The sequence below is a fragment of the Macrobrachium nipponense genome, chromosome 14, assembly GCF_015104395.2.
Source record: "Macrobrachium nipponense isolate FS-2020 chromosome 14, ASM1510439v2, whole genome shotgun sequence".
NCBI lineage: Eukaryota > Metazoa > Arthropoda > Malacostraca > Decapoda > Palaemonidae > Macrobrachium > Macrobrachium nipponense.
In genome coordinates this window covers 73,836,627-73,852,885 of record NC_087207.1, presented here as the reverse complement: position 1 = coordinate 73,852,885, position 16,259 = coordinate 73,836,627, and the positions used below count along the sequence as shown (strand labels likewise).

Here is a 16,259-nt window from a genome sequence, read left to right as displayed (position 1 = left end):
GACAGCATTATACGCTATAGAGAAAAGTCGGCTCCGTCGAAGAATCTTCTGGGCACTTTTTACTTGTTATATAGTTTCCTCCCATACCGTGATGTCAGATCAAGAATCATGATGCAAAGGTAATATTAGTTATATCATACGTATTCAAATGCGAGGTTCGTAAAGATATGATATGATTAAAAATACTAAGTATTTGACGCTTAGCATTATATAAATTTGAATGCTTATCCAAATTTAATAATATAATTTTCTGAAATTAGTCCCAGTGCGCAGACTGTAAAGTTTAAACGTATATATGTATGAGGAGTCATCATTCTGAAACTGATACGTTGAATACGTATGCATATATTCCTGTAGTATGATGCATGCATACATGTATGCATATGGCCATGCATGTAGAGAACACCATTCAAAAATTCATAATACAGGGAATGAATGCTTCCATCTTCTTATATGATATTTATTTTATGAATGTTATAGAATAAATGCATTGATTCTCCAGTTCTCAGTTTACAGAACCCCAGGCTTTCCAGCATATAGAATTCAGGTTCTGAACCTTTACCTAATACTGGATACAAACACGGTCATTTCTTTAGAATGTTACAGAAAAAATCTTACAGCTGATGCAAATATATCTAAAGAAAACATGAGTTCCCTTCAGAACGAAAATTAAATAAACTATTAAATAAGCTATTTCAAGATAACTTTCAAGTTGAAGTTGTAACCAGAATAAAACAAGTAAGCCACAGGTGCGAGAAGTCCATAACACCGTACTTCCTAAATATTCGCGTTGATTAAAGGCGTAGAAATGAGTGGAGGATGCTCCTTCCTTCGCGGACATCCTACACCAAGAAGCCTCGGAATTTAGCGCAATAACAGGCAATCACGACTCCATTTGCAGACTCTTTCAGTCACAGTCGCCAAGGTCTGGCTAAGCCATCATCTATATTAGCTGATACTCTTTTTCCTCCTCTCTCTCTCTCTCTCTGCGCGTTCATCTCTTGGCTGAGTCTAAACCTTCGGAAAAGTAATGACAACAGTGACGTGGATCTGATGGCGAAAGAGAGATCATAGGATGAACTGCGAAGGGAGGAGATGGAGATGAAGTCAAACGAAAAAGGAAGAAAGAATGAAATGTAATGTAAGAGAGGAGAGACTGAAGGGCGATTTGGCTGTCAAATGGATTACTGTCGAGAGGTAAGTAATAAAATAGATTGGAGATACGGCCTTCCTCACACGAGGGCAAAGGATGGAGAGGGAAATGAAAATCTAAAAAAAAAGAAAGAAAAGGCGACCGAGAAGAGGAAAAAGTTCAAATATGAGATGACTATTCTCTGTTTTTTTCCATCTGTCCACCCGCCTGTGGTGTTTGCGTATGGTAACAGTGCGTCTCGGGCTTTAGAAAGTCACATTCAACAATAATAACAATATCCTATTTCGAATATTAACGGTGTAATTAGCATACAGTAAATTATTAAAGCGCTTTTCAGTTGCAAATATACAACCAGATATCCTTTTATTTACCTACAACTTACACAGCGTAACTATCTAAAGCCCGAGACGCAGTATTACTATACTCATACACCACAGGCGGGTGGACAGATGGAAAAAACAGAGTATAGAAGCTCCTGATCATAAATCATAAGTCATATAAGATGGCAGGAGGAAGAAGAAGAAGAAGAAATGGAAAAGTAAAAACGAAAATGAGAGAAGAAAAGTGTTGGTGTCTTTATATCAAGAAAGGTTGGTTTGAAAGGAGAGGAGAAGGATGGAAAATAATCAGTCGTCAGGAGACAGATCACTTTTACTCTCATTCCTGTTTTTATCTATTACTTGCTTTTCTTTCGTCATTTTATGCCTGTATTACCTCGACTTCTGTCACATTTTTTTTTCCTTTTTCGCTCTGGAGGGAACTCCTCTTTTCTCCAGATATTTTTGCATCGCCTATAAGATTTTTTTTTTTACATTTTCAAGAATTACCTGTGTTTTACTTGAATTTTTAACAACGAACGTAATACGAAGGTACAGTTTCATTACTCTTCTATGTTCGAAAAATTTATCTGCCAGAGAAGAGTTATTTCAATTTTTATGTGCAGGGATGCAGAATATTCCACTAGACAAAAAGCTTTCATTTACACATGACAAAAGGCTTTCATTTGCAATACACCAAAATCATTTTTGGTTCTGTATTTTAAAAGACTTCCCTGACTCTCGTTACCTTTTTTATCTCTCAAGATGCTTTCCTATCGCATCGTCCGTAGGATTAAATCCTCCTCTCTCTCTTTCTTCGGTGTCAATTACTCACGTGTTGTGACGCCAGATAAAATACACACAATCAATCAATTCTCTCTTTCTCATTGATTCTATGGGTTTGGGCTACATACGTGCCCAACGTTCAAGAATCTGGAACGTTTACAGTAAATACTTCGAGAGACTGACACTGAGTACAGAAAATTTTCCTGACAAATGTCCCTATTTTTAGGATTTTCTTCTAAGGCCGGGTATTCAAGCTCAGGGTTACCTGTCAGTCTCCCTGTCAGTTCATCGAAACTGATGTTAAAACATACGTGTGGGCGACAGTTTGTAGGGGGAGTCAGTCCACCCACCAGAACTGATGAACTGATGGAATTACCCAAAGTTCTATCGACTGACTGACAGGTGGCCACACGTGTGGACGGGTAACCAACGATTTTATGACAGTTCGCCGCTGGATTTCGCCTGGGAATGATCTCGGCTGCTCCGACCAAGATATCAATGAACTATGTATAGGTCTAATTAATTTCATTGTAGACCATTGTGAGTCCAAATCATATATAATAAGTAAAACCTATTTCCATGTGATAAATACAATTTGGTATAGGCCTATAGACCAGTGTCCTACCTTTTATGAAAGGTGTTACTATAGTCAGAGTAGGCTTCACGGTCCATTTCATAAATAATTGATTCAATCCCCACGTCTAATTTAACCTTATTCATTAATATTGTATGAGAATAGACATCTCTCTTTAATACGTAATATTTAGACCATACTCTGTTACGCCTTCTCTTCTATTTTGGAATTGCCGCAGCAGAAGTTAGTCTATGTAACTCCAACTCTTTATCAGCCAGCGGAGTTTCCATCGCTGCCATATATTAGTTGTTGCCACGGCGAAGGCTGGACGCGAAATGAGGGTAATGACCTCGAGTTAACTGTCCGACTGACAGTTCTACTCTGCCCGTGTGGACGCTCACCTGTCGAACGGTCGTGGGTGGACTGACAGGTAAACCTAAGAGCTTCCGTCGGTCTGAACTTAACCTGGTTTAACAACTTTTTTTCTCTGAATAGCGTGCTAAGCTCGGCTTTGACCCGGGATTCATAACAACAAGGAAGCATAAGATTTGTAAAACAATATCTGTCATGTGATACAGTATTTTTTGTTTTCTGTAAAAGGTTTGTCTGTCTGTCCGTCCGCACTTTTTCTGTCCGCCCTCAGTTCTCAAAGCCCATTGTGGCTAGAGGGCTGCAAATTGATATGTTGATCATCCACCCTCCAATCATCAAACATATCGATGTAACCCTCTAACATCAGTAATTTTATTTAATTTAAGATTAACGTTAGCCATGACAGAGCGTCAGGCAACGCTATGGGATGGGCCACCACCGGACCGTGACTGAAAGTTCCATGGGCCGCTACTCACACAGCATCATATGCTGTACAGAAAACTCGATGCGGCGAAGAATCTTAATTCCCAAGTAACCTATCAAAACCTCTTTCGCAATCAGCTCTGTAATAAATCTGTTTTACCATTACTACAACAGGAAGAGATATATCTATCAAAACTTATGCTTTACATATTCTCTCTCTCTCTCTCTCTCTCTCTCTCTCTCTCTCTCTCTCTCTCTCTCTCATCTCTAAACGCCTTCAAAGGAAATCAAGCAATTCGTTCATTATAATCTGATGATTATCATACGAATATATTTGAGTTTCAGAAAAAATGAGTAAATACTGAATTCATCAACTCGGAATAGAAGCACAATTCGAATGAAATGGAAGGAGGCTGGAAGCTAACTGCAGGATCCTCTAAATCCTTAACCAAAATAATGTTTCCGAAAGGAAATTAAGAGCAAAATATCATTAGTCCCTCCAAAAAGAAAAAAAATTAAATTCTCTGTTGAAAAAGGGGAAAAATGATTATGACGCTGAATAAGAAACACTTTCGATATGAAATAGAGAGAAGCGACCTCGGATATTATTCATCAGCGCATAAGAACGATTCCCAGCTTGATGCAACAAGCATTTACTCGCGGTATCGAGGGCATATATTCGGGGAATGACCAGATTAGCCGAGGGAACGTCACAAAGACCGGGAAACCCATTGAAACATATACTAGCGGTAACAGAATCGGGCTATAAATTACAGCTCTATATTATGATAATGTCAGCCAGGTCAGCGCTGGATATATCATTCGAAAATAAATTCATGGGGCAAAGGACCAACAGAGTTAGAATTTTAATTCATGGCCCTCGCGGGATTTGGTTCCATTTTCCCAAATTCATTACGGACCTTTAGCGAGCCGCGCTCGGCGAATCCGGTGGAGGGATATTTAGTACTTGTGTGCTTAGACATTCACGTCGCCATTTTTCATGTTTTTTTTTTTTTTTTTTTTTTTCAGATTAGTTTGAATCCTGCCGTAGGTTCCAAACCTTCATTTTGACTAATTAAATATGTAAACGGAGTAAGTGCTATAGTAGATTCACATCAACCTGCATTTGATGTCTAGGCCAGTCCCTTACGACGCTCCTGACTGGCTGGTGATTAGCCAATCACAGGGCTGGAAACTCTCAATCTCTCTTGAGAGTTCACATAGGCAGGTTGTATGTTCCACCTCTCCTGAGGGATACTTTTGAAAGACGTATCCCTCAGGAGAGGTGGAACATAGATCCTACCCATGTGAACTCTCGAGAGAGAGACTGAGAGTTTCCAGCGCTGTGATTGGCTTATCAACAGCCAATCAGGAGCGTTGTAAGGGACTAGACTAGACATCAAATGCACGGTTGATGCGAATCTACTATAGTAAACAGATTAGTGAAGTGCGCGTACAGCAAGTGACGGTCATGCAAAAATTCCATCCAGCAAAATGAATTGATATCATTCTGTAGAAAGGGAAATGTCATATCTTGTGATCAGCAACCATGTCTTTTGTGTTTTTAATCTAAGTTCTTTTATTATGTAAAACAAGAAGCAAGAGCAATCGGGCTTTGTATTGGGTTGATTAATTCATTTCACGCATACATTCATTAGCAGACGTATACTATATATTTTACACGCGCAAAAATATGTTATTCCGGGTAATATTGCTTTTCAAGTGGAAATATATATATACTGACTACGAGAACCTTCATCAGATGTATGCGTGTACACACACACACACACACACACAACACACACACACACACATATATATAATATATATATATATATATATATATATATATATATATATATATATTAGATTGAAATATTTATCAACTATCTGACCTTTTAAAACATTATAAGCTCCGCCAGGAAATAAAAAAAAAAACATTTCTAACTAACATGGGAACTATGAATCCAACAAGCATATATATATATATATATATATATATATATATATATATATATATATATATATATGTATTTTTATATATATATATATATATATATATATATATTTATATATATATATATATATTATATATATAAATATGTATATATATATATATATATATATATATATATATATATATATATGTGTGTGTGTGTGTGTGTGTGTGTGTGTGTGTGCGTGTGTCGTGGGGTGGGGGGGGGGGAGTGTAGAGAAAGAGGAAACGAAAATTCGGTGGTTACTTTTAGGAGACAGATAATTAATAGTCACAATGCCTTGTGAGAGTAAGATTATTCCTCCACAGCGCCCCCCCCCGCCCCCCCCCCCCCCCGCCCCCCCCCCCCCCCCCCCCCCACCCCCAACCCCCCCCCCCCCCGCCCCCCCCCCCCCCCCCCCCGCCCCAAACGGCCCGCACCCCCAACCCTGCTAAAAAAAAATTGTTCGTAGATGAAAATAGATTAAGAAGTCTTTGTAACATTAATATTGCTTTTACTTGTGTGGGTGTCTCTGGGAGCGCGACCACCTGCATGTATAATTATGTACATATATGCATGCTGGAATAATTACTGCCATGTTAGTGAAACATTTTGTGTGTGTGTGTGTGTGTTTTTCCAGGTCGAGCTTATCATAATAATTAAAAAGGTCAGATAGTTGATAAATATTTAGATTTTCCAACACAATAGTATGAGAAATTCAATGCACCCGTTTTTGTGTGTTTCCACGTGGAGCTTCAGATAGTTGATAAATATTGAAGTTTTCCAATATGAGAAATATGAGAAATTGAGTGCACCCTTGGCATTTCAAAAGGTCTGTAAATTTATCACACTGGGTGAAAGGAAGATAATTGTTCGGTGCGAAGAACCTTTCTGTATGAAATATGAAATACGCGGAAGTTATGAGTAAACCGGGAACGGAAATATTGGCGAAATTTGAGTGAAGCTGTCAAACACACTCCCCGTGAAGAGAAAGAGGAAAGAGAGAACAATAGATAACAACAAAAACGGCGAGATAAAGGCAAGCACTAAAGAATAAATGATTAGCTAATTGTGATAGAACAGTGATCACGTAATACTTAAAAGAACTGGAAAGAAAGGAAGGAGGGGATTTATTAAGGAAAGTGCCCGGCCGAGGAACAAAGGTGATCTTGAGCTTAGACGAAAAACGCATCAAAAAGAACAAAGGATATCTGTGTCTTGAGAGCCCCTGACTGAAGCTTTTGGTATATTAGAAATCTTCGCTTTTAATCTTTCTGTGTCACCTTTCTGGTATCCGAGTTTTCAAAGTCTCGGTTTTTCAGTCGATTGTTTGTCTGTCACTCAGTCACGACCCTCTCTTAATCAGATCCTTGCTCTGGAAAACTGTTGGACTTTTCTCCTCGTTGATGTTAATCTATCTTTCTCTGTAATAGTACAAGCGTCCATATTAGTTTCCTGTAAAAAAAAAAAAAACACCACTGAGATGGGTATTTGTCTGTCCGTCTGCTCTTTTTCTGTGCCCCTTCAGATCTTGGAAACTACTGAAGCTAGAGGGCTGCAAATTGCTATGTTGGTCATCCACCCTCCTGTCTTGAAACATACCAAATTGCAGCCCTGTAGCCTCAGTAGTTTTTATTTTATGTAAGGTTAAAGTTAGCCGCGATTTTGTTTCTGCCACTGCTATAAGTGCCAACATTAGCGGTGCCAACAACACAGGCCATCACCGGGCCGTGGCTGAAAGTTTCATTGGCCGCGGCCGAGAGTTTCATGGGCCTGTAAAAATCGAGGCCTAAACCTGTAAAACTTAGTTTACTATAAACACTAACTTTGAAACCTTCAGGAGATCTGGAAACTACGATATCTCTAGAAAGGGTAGTTTATTATCATTTTCTTTTTCTAGTGTGGAAGTGATATTGCTCTGTAAACTATTTAACAGATTTAGGCCTCAATTTCTACAGTTCCTGAGCTTTTAATTTAAAAGTAAATTCCTTAACAGCCTTAATCCATAGAGCCCTTTCACTCTCTTCCGACGGGTCCTCCTTTCCTAACGAAATTTCCGTCTTACAAAAATATTTTCAACAAAATTGTTTTCCCTTGTCTTTATTCCAACATAGAGTAAACGACTTTTCAAGTAACCATTGTAGCCATCCCCCCCTCCCCTTCCTTCGATGTTCCTAAATTGGGATACTACTTTTTCTTTCCTTTTGTACATAATAGTGATGTTTTTACGAACTAACTCTAACACAAATGTTAACAAAATGCTTCCCAGCAATAAAGGTCAATAGCATTTTGAAGAATCCCTAAAGTCTCCGTAGCCTTTTCAGACACAAGGAGACACTCCCTCCTCTGGTGCAGTCGGGCGTCGTGTTCAAGTATACTTGCTGTTGCAGGTTGCTCAAAGTGAGGGCAGATTGCCATAGTGGATTAAGTTATCCTCGTAGCGTCAGACTAGCTAAACCTTAGATGTCCAACATTATGAATCATTCATTGATTTGTAAAAACTCGATAGACTACAAAAATTTGTATATATATATATATATACATCCATACATTACATACATACAGACACACACACACACATATATAACATATAATATATATATATATATATATATATATATATATATATATATATATATATTATTATACAATACATACACATACATACATACTACATACATACATACTATACATACAACACACTATATACATATAGTTGATATCTCTATATATATATATATATATGTATATATATATATTATATATATATATAGTACATACATCCATACATACATACAATTTACATACATACATACACACACACACACACACACGCATTTTATATACATATATATATAGATTTATTAATATAATAATATAACATATATATTAGATATATAATAGTATAATATATATATATATATGTATGTATTATGTATGTATAATGTGTGCGTGTGAGAACCACGAACCAAAGTCCTGTAGTACTTTATCTTTTAGCGACGGTCAGATGATGAGTTGCAGGCAGATATGCTTACTAAGCCATGACAAAGTCAAAATGACTTCGATCGTCACGTGATACTGCTAAAGTTTTGATTATAAAAGTTTTACCATGAAGTATCAAAGTAGGATAAAATTTATTCTTAATAATCAATAATGACTTGGGTAGTTTTCTGCGGACTTTTCTCACTATCAGAAATTATTTTAATTCTAACGTTTTTAAAAGGTTGGGTCTCATAAAGTATTGACTTCTGTTTTTCGTTTGATTTAAAAGGAAATCATAAATGCTTCGTGGAAATCAGGACATTTCTCACTATCGCAAATGTTTTTGATTCTAACGTTTTTAAAAGCGTCGGTCTCTTAGAGTATTGGCTTCTGTTTTCCGCTTAATTTACACAAAATTATAAATACTTCGGTGCAGGTAACACGTGGGTTTAACCTTACACGTGTTTTAATCATGTTCGCTTAGATAGTTCGCTAAAAAAAAAAAACCATAATCCGAGCATTATCGTTATAAGTTTCTCTAAAATAGTCCCTAATCTTCTTAAATGTTCATTTCTTTCGAATGAAAATAAGAGATTACTGTCTTAACTCGTTAATATAAAACTCTGTCACCCTATTACGATGTCTGCTCTGTTCTGAAGCATTGTTTAGTAATATAATAAGAAATACTAATAATCCACAGTAATGTTTACTAGCGACTGTATATCTCCAAAATACTAAAAAAAAGGTTAACAAAAAAGATAGCTTTCGATGGTTTGCTCAACGGTCTTCATCAGCCAAAGGAATAAAAAAAATATATGAATTTCTTAAGAAGGCAATTGACGATTTTTTTGTAACACTACAGGAAACCACCGCGCAATCTTTCAACATACATTAAGAAATGGCGGTCATGTAATGGATAGTTCTCCCTTTTATCCGTGGGCCAGACGTCGTGATCTTTTCAAGGGTTGTCTCTCGATCGTGCGTTGCTCGTTCATAGTTTTTTTTTTTTTTTTTTGTTTGTATAGTGTTTTTACGTCGCATGGAACCAGTGGTTATTCAACAACGGGACCAACGGCTTTACGTGACTTCCGAACCTCGTCGAGAGTGAACTTCTATCACCAGAAATACCCATCTCTCCCACCTCAGTGGATGCCCGAGAATCGAACTCGCGGCCACCGAGGTGGCAGGTCAAGACCATACCGATCACGCCACTGAGACGCAATCTCGTTCCTAGTGACTTGGTGATTCGTGGGTGGCGAACGTCTTACAGCATTGGGGGCACCCTGTTGTTTCTGCGACAACTGCCCCATTATGAAACAATGCTTCGTAATGTATTCAGATCTTATCTCGCATCAAGTTCTTTTCTATTCTAGCCATAGTTATATATATATATAAATATATATATATATATATATATATATATATATATAAATATATATGTATGTAAATATATTATATATATTATATATATATATATATATATATATATATATCTATATATATATATATATATATATGTTATATATATATATATATATATATATATATATATATGTATTATATATATATATATATATATATATATATATATTATATATATATATATATATATATGTATATATATATATATATATATAATATATTATGAGTGCGTTTATATATTGTCGTGATATGAAAGACTAATAAAATAAAACTAAAATGGGTAATGTTCGCTGCTACTTTAAAGAGATTTTTCTGTTAAGATATCCCATTAAAAGCCCATTAAAAGCCTTCCATCTCATCTCTCTTCTCTCTTTCCCCCCTCTCTCTCTCGCTCTCTCTCTCTCTCTCTCTCTCGCTCTCTCTCTCTCTCTCTCTATGCACGCTTAAACACACACACACAAGCAAATATGCACGTACACACTTCACATAGATACGCACACAAACGCTCTTTGTTGTATTTTATATATATTTATGTATTTTATTTTATTTTATTCAAACTTTCACATGTAAACGAAAATGACATTGCTCCATGGTATAGTCTGAAACACAATGGCAAAAAAGCGTTATAGAATTTTTATTTTGATATAACTGAGGCTCAGTCCATTAATTACGTCATCGTAAGCAGGTGTTCAGACGCTACAAGTAAATACATCTTCATAAGTGACACCCTTCAATATATAGATGAAGGGATATCAATGAAAAGGCAGGCACCAAAAAGGCTCTGATAAATGATATAGGAACATATCCTTCTACGCCATTAGCCATCCCCAAGCGTGCCTTCCGCACTTTAATTAATAATAATAATAATAATAATAATAATAATAATAATAATAATAATAATAATAATAATAATAATAATAATAATAATAATAATAATATGTGGCGCCGTGGAGGAGTGGGTTAGGTCGTCAATAGACTTAAGTCAAGTTAAGCAACATTGGGGCTGGTCAGTCGTTGGATGGGTGACCGCTCTCCTCGGCGTTGATTCCTTGGGAAAGGATCTTTACCATAATTTCCTCAGTCTACTCAGCTGTAAAGAAGAAAATAAGGAAATATGGAGATGCTACATCAGAAGCAACCCGACGGAGAGAGGATACAGAAGAAGATTGGTCAACATCTGGAATGAGAGGAATAACACCCCCCAAACAGAGCAGAGGCTGGCAGACAAAGTAAGGAACATAAAGAAAAACAACTGGCTCTCCCAACAGAAAGAGAAGAACTGGAAGGGAAATGTCACACGACAACGAATTACACGAAGACGAACTGAGAGACGATGCCACAGAAGACGACAGGGAGGATGAGGTATCAAACAACGACAGAAACACCGACGAAGAAACACCGACGAAGTAACAGAGATTAACGACGGAATGGGTAGAAAAGATTAGCAATGGATGGAGCCCAGATACAGAAGAGAACAAAGATCCCTCCATGAAAGCCTACAACACCAAGAAATTAAGGGAGAAAACAAGTGAGGTCGCCAATGAAATAATGGGCAAAATACACACCACCAGTATCACAGAAACAAATAACTTGACATATGCAGGAGCAAGATTAGTAGCAGAAACGATGGGGATTCGAACACCAACACCCCACCAGCACAACCAACCCAACAGAAACCAAAACAGCAACCTCCTTGGAAAAGGCGCCTGGAAAAGCAAATCATGGTGATGAGATCTGACTTGAGTAAACTGAAAGAGATGGCAGAAAAAAGGCTAAGAAGCAAGAAAACAAGGGAGGAACTCAACGAGAAATACAAAGTACAAGAGAGGGGACTAAACAACACAATAGAAGATGTAAAACACCAAGAGGCTTAAGGCCCAAAAAGCACATAAGATCCAACGGTACATGAACAGGAATAAAGGATACCAACAGAACAAACTATTCGAACCAACCAGAAAGACTATACAGCCAACTAAGATGGGAAGACAAACCACCCAGAAATTCCTGAAGCCGAACCAAGTAAAGAAGACTCTGGGAAAACATATGGAGCAATCCGGTATCACACAACAAACATGCAACATGGCTCCAGGAAGTCAAGGAAGAAGAAACAGGGAGAATAAAACAAAGATTCACAGAGATCACGACAGACACAGTCAGACACCAACTAAAGAAAATGCCAAACTGGAAAGCCCCAGGTCCCGATGAAGTCCATGGATACTGGCTCAAAAACTTCAAGGCCCTACACCCACGAATAGCAGAACAACTCCAGCATTGTATCTCAAATCACCAAGCACCCAAATGGATGACCACAGGAAGAACATCCTTGGTACAAAAAGACAAGAGTAAGGGAAATATTGCCAGTAACTACAGGCCTATCACCTGCCTACCAATAATGTGGAAGTTGTATGTGTTGGTAAACTCCTTAACCTTAAGTGGAGGGGCAAGGACACAACTTAAATGTAGGTTCCAAATGTCTATTGTAGAAATATATACAAGATCCAGGGGACAAAGAGCAGCCAGCTAAACAAACAGACAGATGAGACGAGACTGCCTCACGAAGGCAATAATTACAATGTTGCCAATACTTAAATGTTGCCATATCATATTACTGGACTTAACATGGGATACTCTAATGGCGCGCAACATGTGAAATAATGTTTGAACATAATATCAACATAATAATACTGGTACATGTGAAATGTGTCTTTTTCATGTACCTACACCTCCCTCCCCCTCACGCTCGTAGTGCATTCTCGAGCGGACTCCTTTTCCATGAGTCTTTGGGAACGACGTGGGTTTACTGGAGGAATACTGACTAAGGACTCTCTTTCTAGGTCCTGGCTAGGGGGCCACAGGGACAGGGAGAAAGGGGTCACTATTACTGGGTGGCACCAGGCGAAGAAAACGACGATTACGCCACCACACACGACCACTAGGGAGACGAATTTGATAGTCTCTTGACCTTCCATGACCTATGACAGTGCCAACTTTGTCCCAACGATGAGAGGACGGGTCTTGAATCCGAACTTGCTGTCCGACACTCAACGTGGGTAAGGGGTGGGCATGCTTGTCATACTTGGTCTTTACCTGCTTGTAACGAGCGGCAGCACGGCGGTCACAATCTTCGGTCTTGACCTGCCACTCCTTGGAGAATGCTTGAGGGTGGGCAGGGATACATGACCTGAGAGGACAGCCATACAGGATCTGGGCAGGAGAGCATCCAGTAAAGTTAGGAGTATTTCTGAGCTCCAATAAGCCTCGGTCAAATGCTTCACAATCAATGTTGCCAGATGGGGCTGTTTTGAGGATGAGGTGCTTGATCGACTTCACAGCGGCTTCAGCGTGACCATTTGATTGTGGGTAGTGGGGTGAGGTTACCATGTGTCGAACTCCCCATCGCTTCATAAAATCCTTGAACTCTGCGCTGGTGAATTGGGGGCCTTCCATCTGTCCTTAGGCGAAGGGGGACACCAACTTCACGGAAATAGCGGCAGAAGATCCTGATAGTATTGGAAGCGGTAGTATCGCCTTGGCAGGGTGCGACAACAGGCCATCCTGACAGGCGATCGACGACGACGAGGAAAGACTTCCCTGCAACAACAAAGAAGTCGGCTGAGACGGACTCGAAGGGTCTTGTCGGGTTGTCGTCATTCATTAGAGGTTCCTGCGGCTGAGATGGCTGCAATGTCTGACATGCCTCACAAGCTCTGACTGTGGTTGGCAATATCAGAGTCAATGCCAGGCCAGAAAACTGACTGCCTTGCTCTGCGCTTGGTTGCTCCACACCTCTGTGGCTGTCATGCAAGTGGGACAAGGTGCGACGACGGAGAGCGGCAGGAACTACAACCCTTGCTCCATACAGGACAAGGTCACCATCGGCGTAGAGATCTTCACATAGTTTCCAATAAGGAAGTAAGGAATTGTGAAGGTCATATCTGTTGCGAGGAAATCCTGATGTGACACAATCGAGTAGATGAGTATACGCAGGATCTGCTTTCGCTGCGTCACGAAGATCCTGAAGTATCCTGTCGGGATCCTGAGCTGGAGACTCGTCTGAAAGGATAACGGCGTTCACAGCCATGACAGTTCGAAGATGAGCAGCGGAAGAAGCACCCGAGATCTCGTCCTCCTGTGTGGGGTGGCTGACTGGGGCGCGAGACAATGCATCCGGGATGACCAGCAACTTACCCACACGCCACACAGCTGTAAAGATGTAGGGCGAGATTTTCTCCTTGAGGCGCTGGAGACGAGAGTTCTCGATGGCATCCAGCGTATAACTGTTCAGAATAGGTATGAGAGGCCGGTGATCCGTCATCAGAGTAAATTTCTGTAGGCCTGCTAAATATAGCCTACATTTCGACATTGCCCAGACAACGGCTAGCATCTCAAGCTCGATGGTGGCATATCGTGTCTCTGCATCAGCGAGGAAACCAACGAGAAAACCACACTGAACTAGACGCAGGTGTCCATTACCATGGTCCTGCAGGAGGGCATATCCAATGCCGTGGAGGCGTGAAGCGTCCTTCTGAAGAACAACAGGTAGGTCTGGGTCAAAGAGGGCGAGAACTGGTGGACTGGTGAGAGCTAACTTGACACGTTGAAATGCTTCATCATGGTCGGGGGTCCAAACAAATGTTCTCTTGGGACTCATCAGGGGACGTAAAGGTTGGGCTGCAATGGAGATGTCAGGCGTGAACTCCGCTAACTGGTTGACCAATCCCATAAACGATCTGAGGTCTGTCAGGTTAGCAGGGGTTGGGAAATCCTTGATGGCACTGACTTTCTGCTTATCAGCTGAGATGCCGTCTCCTGAGAGATTGTACCCACAGAAATTCACGGAGGGTGCAGCGACCACAAATTTATCCTTGTTGAGTGTGATCCCAAACTTGCGGCACCGGGTGAGCACTTCGTGGATACGATGAAGGTGTGTAGCGTAGTCTTCGTCGTGGAGGAGAAGGTCGTCTATGACCTTAACGCAGTTTTGGACACCTTGAAGGGCCATATCACCTCGCAGGCAGAAGGCGTCTCCAGTAGCTGCGAAGCCCATCGGTCCTCTGCAATGTATGAACCGACCATATGGCATAATAAAGGTGGTTAAATGCTGATCTTAACATCGCCAAATGACAAGAGGACACAGATAGGTTTGGGCGTCTTGGAAATGGTGCGAGGCGATCCTAGGCGACGACAGCTGATCCTTGAATCTTGCGATTTGTTGACTGAAGAGGCACCACTGTTGCTTGAAGATCTGTCCTGACGAAGATTCTTCTTATTCTCCCTACAACACTTATCGAAGTGTCCAATGCGGTGACACAGACGGCACTGGACCTTTTGCTGCAGGGGGGACACTTCATGGTCCTGGACCAATGGCCAACGCGGTCGCAGCTTTTACAAGTACTGTTGGCCGCAGGGCATTTGTCTTGATCATGCTGACGAGCACAGTACTGGCACCAAGTTGCTGGGTTCGAGGGTTTCGGCGAAGGTGGATGCTTTCCGCTTGACTTCTTGCTTCTCTTGTAGGCCGAAACAGCACACAGCTGATTGGGTGGGGCACATATGGCAGAAGTTGCAGTTTTAGCCGCCTCATACGACCGACAGGTGGTGATGAAATCTTGCAAAGAAGAATTGGCATCCAAGGCGATCAACTTCTGAACCAAGTCCGCATCTCGAATGCCCATCAAGATAATCATTTTCAGCTGGGTCTCTTCACATGCGACGGCGGTACCTGGGCATAAATCAACTTCTTCCGCAAGGCGTCGAAGTTTCACATAGAAATCAGCGAAAGATTCTCCTTCCGATTGCTTGCAGCTAAGTAACTCTCTTCGGCGAAGTACTTCATTCCTTAAACCCTTTATATGTGACTGTAAGGCTTCCAGGACTTCATCTACAGGCTTATCTGTAGAGGGAGATATTTGAAGTGTGTGTTCTAAAACACACTGCGTTTCCAGGGTTAAACACATCCTCATCTGGATCATTTGCTTTTCCCGTGGAAGCTTAGAAAGATCCACCATGACAGCATAGTCATCCCACCGACGTCTCCATTCCCTGAACATCTGGAATGTTGCATCTGCCTTCAGTGGGGGTGGCGTTTGCGCGGTTGCTTTCTTTGGTGGTGGAAGAGAGGGTTGACTGGAGTTCGAAACCACCTCTGTGCCAGGTGTAAGGGTACCTGAATGAGAATGGATGATTGGTGCAAGAGTTTGAATGAGGGCAGTAAACCTTGCATTCTCCTCTTCTCTTCCAAGATCATCTTCTCT

At 40.3% G+C, this 16,259-nt stretch overlaps 1 protein-coding gene across 1 annotated transcript; it reads right to left on the bottom strand.

Annotated features, from left to right (window-relative positions):
- Positions 1-15,179: 15,179 nt before the first annotated feature.
- LOC135226273 (uncharacterized) lies at positions 15,180-16,055 on the bottom strand. The gene has a single exon (XM_064265713.1). It carries the CDS (start codon positions 16,053-16,055, stop codon positions 15,180-15,182), a length of 876 nt encoding a protein of 291 aa, XP_064121783.1.
- Positions 16,056-16,259: the final 204 nt, after the last annotated feature.

Bases quoted from the DNA above. Each gene is read 5' to 3' on its own strand.
- LOC135226273 (XM_064265713.1), bottom strand. From the start codon at position 16,055: ATGTTCAGGGAATGGAGACGTCGGTGGGATGACTATGCTGTCATGGTG.